Source organism: Trachymyrmex septentrionalis, unplaced genomic scaffold (genome assembly GCF_001594115.1).
Source record: "Trachymyrmex septentrionalis isolate Tsep2-gDNA-1 unplaced genomic scaffold, Tsep1.0 scaffold21, whole genome shotgun sequence".
NCBI classification, from domain to species: domain Eukaryota; kingdom Metazoa; phylum Arthropoda; class Insecta; order Hymenoptera; family Formicidae; genus Trachymyrmex; species Trachymyrmex septentrionalis.
In genome coordinates, this window is record NW_017305288.1 from 737,476 (window position 1) to 748,462 (window position 10,987).

The 10,987-nt window shown below is 31.9% G+C and overlaps 1 protein-coding gene across 1 annotated transcript in view; it reads right to left on the reverse strand.

The window, feature by feature from the left end:
• The window catches only part of LOC108748060, a 30,546-nt gene extending 19,906 nt beyond the window's left edge, over positions 1-10,640 (reverse strand). Inside the window, exons 1-4 of the mRNA XM_018486043.1 lie at positions 10,278-10,640; positions 4,977-6,116; positions 4,186-4,285; positions 3,923-4,085 (exon numbers count right to left, since the gene is read on the reverse strand). Coding sequence (XP_018341545.1) covers positions 3,923-4,085; positions 4,186-4,285; positions 4,977-5,214 — 501 coding nt within the window. The 5' untranslated portion in view covers positions 5,215-6,116; positions 10,278-10,640. The remainder of the gene's footprint in view (positions 1-3,922; positions 4,086-4,185; positions 4,286-4,976; positions 6,117-10,277) is intronic.
• Between the last annotated feature and the right edge of the window lie 347 nt (positions 10,641-10,987).

Here is a 10,987-nt window from a genome sequence, read left to right on the forward strand (position 1 = left end):
TTTTTTTTTTTGGTTGCCAACACTTTACTGCACAAATGGCGGCAAATTCAAATCTTGCGTTAATTTTGGGACACCCTTTACTATCGTCTTTTTTTCATTTATATTCTTTTTCTTTTTTTCTTTTTTCAAAAACTCAATATTGTTTATAATCACGTTTATAATGAATAAGAGATTTTTTTTTTATATTATGAATGTAAAAAAGACGAGCATATGAGCTGAGCTAGTTGTAACGTCCTAGATATTTATATAAAAAATTATTTATATGCAGTACTCTCATATGGCGTACATGTCTCATATGGCATTCTCGTTCAAGTTAATAGCGTACTAAATATAGGATCATTATGACAAAAAAATATAAAGTTTAGCTTAAACATTTTGTGACTATGTAACTATTTAATTAATATTTGAAAATGTTATAAAATTTATATTTTAAATTATATGTACAATTTAATCAGATAATGTAATAAATTTTATTTAAATATGAAAAAAATTGTTAACCTATGTCCTTTGTCATAATTATCCTGTAATATGGAGTTATTTGTGTCAATGTGAAGGGAAATTGCGATATTGAATATAAAACTATATTAACAAATAATCATAAATCGTAATCAGTGTTTTATTGTATTAAAGAATGATAGAATAAACATTTTAAAATGTTAAAAAATATTAATTTTCTTTAAAATATTGTTATTTATTTTAGGCGGCTACTATTACGTGAGAAAAGAACTATATATATTTTCAAACTGCTATATCTGGAAAATAAAAAATCACATCGAAATGAACCAAAATGCATTTTTAAACCTAAATTTTAATACTTTGATCTAGCATTAATGAAATTAATAGAAGCAAAAAAAACTAGCCACTGCGGTGCCGCAACGTTTTAAAAAACTATCTTAAAATCATCGTTTTTTTTGTCTCTGACACCATTTTTCTCAAAATTGTGTGACGCGATAGCCAACTTTTACCGACGAATTCACATGCAGCACGCAGAAATACATCGAAAATGATCATTTACACTCGTGTTGCAAAATGATACTCTCAATAGTGTAATCATTGGATTCAATAATAACCCTAATATATCGAGAGAGTGGAGTGCATTTTTCTTGATTTTTCCGCATGCCAACGTTTGCATCTGTATGTTACCAGTGCACCAATAGATTCGACGAAACGAGAGAATAGAACGAAAACAATTTACTGTAAACACGCGTCGAACCGTCGAAAAATTCAACTAAACACCGTTATCACGATGGCATATGCGCGAAATTAAAATCAGGTCAATCCCACAGTTCTCTGAGCCAAGCAGACGTACGGTATTTTTGGCTGAGTCATACGCACATACGTAAACAATAACACACACACACACACACATATGTATATATGTATATATATGCAATGCGTTATGCGTTTGTAACTTGTGCACTCCTACACAAAAGCGTTGCTACACACTTGCTCGTAGCGTTATAATACGTAGTTCGAACAATATGCACCACATGCGTTGTCAATTGGTAAGGTAAAGTTAATGGATTCCTCTAACAATAAGTAGACTCGGCAAACGCGAATTTATTAGCCAGCGAGCAGAACACATGAACAATCCGTTATAATTCGATTGACTTATACGAAGGACAATTGCAAATACGACAGAAAGTAGAATTGGAATTATACGACTGAAAAAATGAGAGAATCTCGAATATTTATGAAACAACTTGATCAAACTTCGTGAATCCTCCAGTTATTGTTAACATTTTCAATTTAAATCAATTTTTCTCCTTCTTGATTATGGATTTTTATCTTGCAGAGTCACAAGTAGGTTTATTCAAGATTTAATTATATCCGGTATGTAGATTGATAAGCTCCATGAAAATATACTTGGCTTGTTCCAATTCACAACAAAATCTAAAATAATTATCTATAATGAGAATTCTGTTTAAAATAATGTAACAGGTGATTATAAATCAAGTTTAAAGTCTTTAATAAACAAGAGGATATTTTTAACTATACTAACTATATTAAAATTAAAATTTCCAAAGAGACATTTTTAAAGAGGAAGATAATAAATAACTTGATAATAGAATAAGATAGCAGGTAAGGAATTAATAAATTTAATTCTTTCGCCATTAAAAAATTTTCAAATAATCAAAGAATATGATTCAAATGTTACAAAGTAGTGAATGAATATTAACACGAAAGAGAGTCAGTTATTTTAATTTTGAGGATTATTTTAGATTCAGGACCTTCGCTTATTCGATAATGATATATGCGAAATATGATACTTTGATGTTGATTTCTTCAGAAAATTTAAATTAATAAAAAATTTCAATAAAATTATTCACATAATATCTTTCTGTTCCAACATTTTCTTTAGAGTTAACTCAATTAATACGCGGCGTATAAAATATAGCGAAATCTCGGTCGACTAAAGTTATCGAACATTGGACAGATTATGAAAGAATTTAATATAAACGAGCGTGTACACGTTATGATATTTTTACGAGGAGTTTTTAACCGGAAGAAATCCGCCAACGAAAGGGTCAAGCGAGACGAATGGGCGCAACAGTGCGGCGATGCATCGCTATTAAATGCAAAGCATTATAACGGTACGTTCGCAGCCATAGATTTTGGCTCCTCGGTTGCTATAATGTCTGCTCTGCACGTGCAATCGGACCCCGGTAGAGAGAGAGAGAGCTGTACGATTCGACTCGTGCAACAACCGTGACAATTGTACGTACAGTATATAGCCGTGTAGAACATCCTTACGTTCCCGTTGTGCAATCTGGGGCACAAGTTCCGTAAATGTTTGCCGTATATCCTATTACGGCACAGCATCAAGATTTAAACCAAGGCCGACGGTATTTGCGTGGTTATCGTGTTATGTAAGCTAATCGAGCATGCATACGAGGATCAAACGGGCTAGTATCGATTCCATTAAAGTTCATAACGTATTCACGTCGAGCTAGCATTTTTCCTCTTAAGTTACCCGCGCTTTTCTTTTTGCGATTTACAAAAAAAATCTTATCCCAATTAGCAAAGAAATCTTGCGCACGGTTTTATCATTGTTCTAATAATAAGTAAAGTTTTCTTTATTATCACGTAGTTCACGTTTTTAATACAATTACTTCAGTAATTTCATGGTTGAAGGAGACTTTATATTTGACGTCCTATTAAATTCTACACTGACAGTGTAGAGAAATGTAAATAATGAGAGAAAAAAATGATTTCAATTACCATAATTACTTATAATATTTTTGCCGAGATACTATTTTTTGCAATAAATTATTACAGTTTTTAGATTTCTCATCTACATGTGACAATTAATATTCTTGTTAAAAAAGTTTTATGCTTATCAACATAAAAAAATTATTAATTTAATACAATTAAATGTACAATTTAATAAATGATATTGCTATTGTGATTCTGCTCATAAATGTGTTTTAAGTCCGGAAAAATATATTTTGATGCGCAAATCAGAATGTATATAAATTCATTAAATTTACACAAGAAATATATATTCAAGTACTAAGATCCGCTCCGATCTAATATAGGATTCTTCTTATTTAAAATTCGATTTATTCATATCAATTTAACAATCGTTTCATATTGTTTAATTATGATATATAGTCATTTTTTGATCCCAAATAGATATATATTTTGGAAAAATTATTAATGTCATTATTATTATTATACTATGTAGCATAATAAAAGCTGTCAAAATAAAACTCCTGACATAATTATACTTTACCATATAATTATTATACCAAATAATTTTCTCTCAGTACGTCGCGTGTGACTTTCAAGTTGTAAGACTGGAGAACCGACTCAATAATTTCGTTGGTAGTAATATTCTATTCGTACATACAAGGTCTTTCTCACGTTTATACGATCTTTTGTGTGCGTTTGCAAGGTTGTTAAAAAGTCATTAACTTACGTCTTGTGCGGAGAGGACTCTCGTGGCAGCTTCTACAGGAACATTTCCGGAATGCGGATGATGTTGATGCGATTCAACTGCATTGTCGCGATTGCAAACGTTCTTATACCAAGGTAAACCATTCTCGCTGGCTCCGTCATTCCGATATTTTCGCCACACGTGCCTGATACGCATATTAGAAAAATTTATTGCTGTAAAAAAAAATACAACCGGCCGGCACTGCGGATAGCATATTCCTTTCGCAATAAGCAAAATTTGCATACCTGACGCCGAAGGCGATCCCCAAGGCGATGATCAGCGGTAATAATGTCGATATGCATGCAAGCAAAACGGTTTGTATGTCTGAAAAGTTGGCAAGGATACCTGAAATATAATAATCATAAAATTCTTGAAGCGAAAGTACGATAATAACTTGAATCTTTACTAGTTGATCCCTTTATACGATTATTCTGTCAAAGCTTACGCACTATCGCTTAAAAGTAGTTTATCCACTCTTTCTTAATTAAGTGAAGAAGAGTAATTTTCCATTTTCTTTTTTCTACTCTCCTAGATGTTAGACTTAATAATAATGTTTAATAACTAAAAACTTTAAATTCTACGTACAGTAAAAAAATAAAGTAGCATTAGAATGGTATTCAGGTGTATAAAAAAGATGCATACAAAAATTAAGGTGGGTAAATACTTTTGAGTGGTAGTGTATGCGCGCAACAATATATGCTCATCATTAGCCTTTATCACGTTTCTTCACGTGTTCCCAGTTACTTTTCATTGAATTTTCGTCGTGAGACGAAGAGATAAGACTGACTCTGAAAATGTATTTGAAAACAAATATTCTCCTAAACTTTCCCAACTCCACTAAAGGACACATTTCTTAAGTGATTTAAAAAAAAAACGGCCAATTTCGAAAGTCGCAGTAATCGAATTACGTTCAATATTTTATCTTTTAAATGCATAATTAATTAAAATTCGGATTTGGCTGAAGAAACGACCCACCCACCTCGCTGTCCTTATCGAGAGCTTTATAGCTTTCTTCGTGATACACCGTGCTACTTACTGTGCTCGAGTTCGTCTTGCTCGATGAGATACTCCGTCGCGTTGTAGACGCGATGGTGTGGTTTGATGGTAGTAACGATCGCAGGATCGCCCATCATAGCTGCGGACGGATTAGTCGTCTCGGCATTAAACGCGGCAGCGACCACGTTAGAAGGAAGGAATGTCACCGACGTGAAATTTAGTTTTCCTGCCGTTGTTTTATCGTACGTTGTACGATCGTATGCCATCGTTTCTGCCATCCCGCTCGTACTCGACGATGCATTACCGAGAGATTTGCCGGTTCAAGCGAATCCACGTCGGTCGAGAAGATAAAGCACAGAAAGAATGAAACTAACCGGGAAGTTAGTTTACGCAAACATTGGTCTTTCTACGATCATTTTGTAATTTACTTTTTGTCCTTCTTTTACTAATCCAAGAGTCGATCTATCGCATTTAATTTGTTCTCTCTTTCTCGTTTTGATAATCGTCGCAAAGGATGCACAGAAGTTGCTCGCTGATAAATCAATGTATCGAAAACGTATAGAATATTTTCATATACGTACGTGTATATATGTGTTCATATATATATATATATACAATTGCATGTTATTTCATCTGTGATGAGCTTTTACAATGGATTAGACTATTAATGCTTGCGTATGAGATCGTCGTTCTATCGCCTTCGCCTTAAATGGTAGTCATATCAAATGTCACGTTGAAAACATGATGATAAAAAGACAAATACGTTATGCCTGCGTATCTTTTTAATGTTGTAACACGTACTTTTTTATTATAAGTGTCTTTAAGTGTTTGCATTTTATATTCTTCGTATTTTCTCTTCGACAAAAACATTTTCATAAACTTGAGCGTTTTGCTCTATGCAAACTGTTAAATATTTTATGAAAGTTCTCTGTCTTTATCTGACTTTTTCCTTACATTGTCAAATATACTTTCTGTCGCTTATCTTGCTTCAACTGCTAAATAATATATTGATAAAATAAAAGTTTACAAATCACATTGAAGAAAATTACGGAATAACATCTTCATCTGCTTCATTTACTCGATCCTCTTTTTTTCGTCCTTATCGTTTGCCTTTTCATTATTCGCGTAGCCGTCTATCGTACAATTTATTCTTTCTCTGATTGCAGATCTGGATACGTTACTGCAACAAATTTTTTATTTTACTAATTAATTAAAAGTACACGAAGAAAATTTATCTTAAAAATAATGATAAATTTATCCTGAAAAAACGTAAAGGTATTGTTTTATATTTTCTACTGTGTATTTTCTAATTGGCCGATTCGTTTACTGTTCAAATCTTACTGCCTTATGTTGTTCTACGTGCTTCTGGCTTAATATACTTTCTATCCTTTAAATAACATTATTTAACATAAAGTAAAAAACGTAAATTAATCTTTTTCTTTGTTAATCCTAATATATTAGTATCAAAATATTATAACAATTTAACAATAACTAAAAGGTAATTGAAAAGTTACTTTTTGAGTAACTATTACTTTTTAGAATAATTTGTATAACGATAATTAGTTAATTTTTAAAACAAAAAAAAGATGTAACTGTAACTAGTCACTTTTACAAAGTAACTTTCCCAACCCTAGCAAAATTTTAATAATTTTAAAATATGTTAAATAGTTTGTCATTCTTTACTGTCTTAAATGAAATAGATGTGTGTTAAATATTGATAAGTATGTAAAACATCGTATATACATTTTACAATGCAATATATTTTTAATCTGACTTAGTTCATGATAATTTTACCATGCAGCATGGTAAAATTAATTGGCTATGTCTGAATGACGTTTTTATTTTTACACTAACACCACTAAAGTCGCTTATCCGCGAGTAAAATGTGAGACCGCTGATAGATGGACGTGACAAGTTCAATTTCTCGTAAGTAAAAATCCAGAATAATGTAAAAGACACAGCATTACAAGATTACTTACCAACATTGAGTTTGAAGATGAAAGTAAATGATGAGAGACGTATTTTGACAATATAAGTTCTCGATTTCGATTAAGAATTTTGTAAGATGAAAAATTTTTTTCGTGTATGGTTTGAGAATTATATTTGTGCTTCTATTTAATTTTTTTAACATAAAACGATACGACTTCTTTGTTTTGTGTCCTGAAGATTATATAGTATAATCAATAAATAAATAAATTACATTTTAAGAGTCGAGATGATTCAAATCAAATTTTAAATTAACAGAACGTTTAATTAACGTTTGAGTCAACACTTTAATGGAACTGTAGCTCAAAGTTTAATCATCGAGCTATCTAACATTTTGGCAACTACAAAGTTAAGATTTAATTATCTCTCACTAGAGAGACATTTGCTCGACGCCAAGCCGAACACGAGTAATCTAAAGAGGTCATCGTCGAATTTTATGGGAAATTTCGGAGCATTTTGTATTGAAAAGATAGGCGTTTTAAGATTCCTTGGTACTGTAAGCGCTTTATGTAGGCTGTAAACCCGCGATTATGCCAGTCGATACATACGCAAACGACACATCGTGCAAACCACCCAGGTGACGGGGCCGCCGGCGCCGTCGTCGAGCGATGGATATTCGATGTACTCGATACGCTATGTAGCGCGCATAATGCTGTTGCGTGCTGCGATATACGTATGCACATTGTGGCCTGTTTGACGGACTTCGCCTCGGTCTCGCAAAGTGCATCGTAGTAGCGTGCCGACATTCTATGCAACGAGGACAAGATATGCGGAGATAAAGTTCAATCTGGCGTTAAGTGTGCCTGCTGCACCGCGATTTGCGACATTGCGGATTATCCTATTTGAGATTTTGTTGGCGATGAAATAAAAATCGCAGAAATTTGGTCCCGCACGCCACTCGCAGTGTCTAGATAATTGGAAATAATTTCTAGTCCATTCCATCGGTTCGCGATGTAAATTGCTAGATATATGGCTATTTAACTATTGAAATATAGCATGTAAATAATTTGTTTTTAATGACAAGATACCTAATTTTAATATTGCCAGATTTTTAACGGAATATTTTATACTTTATACAAGGTTACTTAATTCAAATATTAATATTGCCAAATTTTTAACAAAATATATATATTTTATCGGTCTCTCAATAAAGAATTCTCATGTCATACTTCTACATTTAAATATTTTCGTGGTTTTAACAATCTTTAAAGTGCGAAATCACTTGAAAGATTGTCACATAAAACTATTATTGTATGAAAATGTTATTAAGAAATACCATTAGGAAAATTAAAAAATTTCGCTATAAGAAAATGCATAAATTTTGTTAGGGATGTGCGCATTCTATTATTAAACGTTATATAGAGTTCTTTCACTATTTTTGTAACCAGCGTCGTTCGATATTTTACAGTACAAGTCTATTGCTTTCGAAAATTTTGGTAAAGAAGAAATTGCCGAAAAACCTAGAGATACCGCAGTAATTACGTAAGCTTTCCAGAATTCTATTTCGCGACAGATTGCATCCTAGAGATGGGAGGAATAGTGCCGGTGAGTAATCCGGATCATAAATTAGCTTCTTCTTCCGCGGATGATGCCATCTTCTGGCACAGTGGTTTCTCATACATTTCGCCTGCATCAGTGCAATGTCCGATGAAAAAGGGAGAATGAGAGAGGGAGTTGGAGGAGAAGGAAGAGCAAGAAGAGAAGGAGGAGGAGGAGTAGGCTGCAAGGTTCAGGACCACAGTTTGGGTGAAGTCGTTCAACGCGTTGTGGTAAAACTCTCTTTTAGGTTCTTTTGTTTTTAATCCTCAACCGAGTATGAGGCATCCGCAATAGGCAATTGTGTCATTAAAATATTTACTTTAAAATCTAAATTAAATACTTCGTACAATTGTCTTGACTAGTTGAAAACTGAATGGTTTTACACTTCCATGTACATTTTTCACTCTATATATTATTATGTAATTTACATTGCAATGAACTAGATGTTACAATTTTTATCTTGGTGGCAAGTATAACAATGGAAAAATGTAAAATAAAAAGTAAAAAAAGATTTTTATTTATTATTCTCTTCTCCGACTTTTCCTCTCTCTTATTTTAATTTCAAAATTGCATATACAAATTATGCTAGAAAATTATATTATTCTATTTTCGTATAATTTTAATATTCTTTTTTTTAAACTATATATTCACTGCTTTTTTAAAAATCCTTTAAAAATCTTAAACTATATACTCTCTGTTTTTTTAATTTCAAATCAATTATAAATTTTTATATTAGGTACTTATAATTTACTAAAAGTCAATTATATATAATTTTCTATACATTACTATAAAGCCAATTTTTCAAAGTAGAAATTTATATAAAATATACATATATTTCTCTTTATATATACATACATAAATTATTGCTTTCTAGAAAATTGATAAATACTTTGTGTCATATATGTGTTTTATTTTATTTCTGTCTTTCTTCAAAAATACATAAAATTAGAAGTGTAAAATAGAGCGCTTTATTAATAATAACAAAATTACATCATTTTGAGAAAATCTGTTTAATTAATTATCTGAAATTTATTTTTATATTAATGTTGTATATTTTTTTAAATATACTATTTTTTTAAATAATTCTCTTTTATTCTTTTAATATTTTAATCCGTGCAGTCGTATGATTTAAACTTAATATAAAATAGAATTTAAAAGATACAGTTTTTTTTTTTTTTTTTTTTCAAATTTGTGAATCAGTTTTCTTATTCTTTTTATTTATATATTTTGACATCTATCAAGTACATATATGTATATTAAATTTTATATCCGTGTTACGATTTAAATAGATTAATAATAATGTAGTTTAAAATATAGATTTTAATAAAATTTTAATTAGAAAGTAGTTTTAATGCTTCTCCTAAATCGTTCACATATTTTTACTACTCTATCAAGTATGTAACTGAAACAAAACCACATGTAAATTCATGCAAAATGCGATGCAACAAAATATATTTACATTAATTGACCGCCATGAACTTTTACATAGAACTGCTACTTAACGATGATTACATAAGCCAGAACTCCCGTACCACGTCATAATCAGAAAACTTTTTAAGTTTATTCACTGCATTGTTCCCGTGTGTGACCTTAGAAAGTAAGGAGCCTTTGAACTTATATCTATTGAACGGTACGCGCCGTGCGGTTCCATTTTTTTTTTATGCAATACTCAGTGACCTTTAAAAGGATGTTGGGAATAAGAAACACATATAGGAACCGGCTACAATTCTAGAATCTTCCCCTTAGTCGAAACGTTAATGTTCGATTATCGCACAGAGATGTTGGTCGACAAGGATTCACTTATGCGGCTACATACCAATTACAGTTTCCATTTTCCGACATAGAGCGATGCATTTGGATCGTACACGACGACCCGGAAACAGATCCGAGAAACAAACGAATTCGTCAGGAACTGAGATCCGGGACCACGATAATGATAGTACCAGACACGTCCCAGTGTACCCGGGGACAACGAGACACGGGAAACTGCACACACACCTACGATCGAGCCGCGGTAGACACGGGTCGCGAAAGGGAGGCTGTGAAACTGCGAGATGAAAGCGGAGCGCACCCCCCGGTGCGCGCGCGCAGCATCCCCGGAAGCAGCCCGGCTAGATCGAGGGGTAGCCCTCGGGACCGCTTACTCAGTCGAAGTCGAGATATTCATATCCGTGTTCTTGTTTCCACGACCCTTATTCCAAGTGCTATATACAAAATTTAAGGTTGGAAGGGCTAATATTAAAGATTGAAAGCTAAATAAAATTCTGAAAATTTTTCTTCTTTATACTTTAAAGGTTGCATTTAATCTTCTGTTTTCTTTAGAAACAAAATCTATAGTTTATATTTTTTAATTATTATTACTAATTAAAATAATTAGTACTGATAATATTAGTATTAAATTAATATTAATATTATATTCAAAGTAATGTCATAGAATATGATTGTTTGATTTTTAATTATATAAAGTATTTTACTGTATTTTAAATAAAGTATATTTTTGTAAAAATATATGTACAGATATATGTA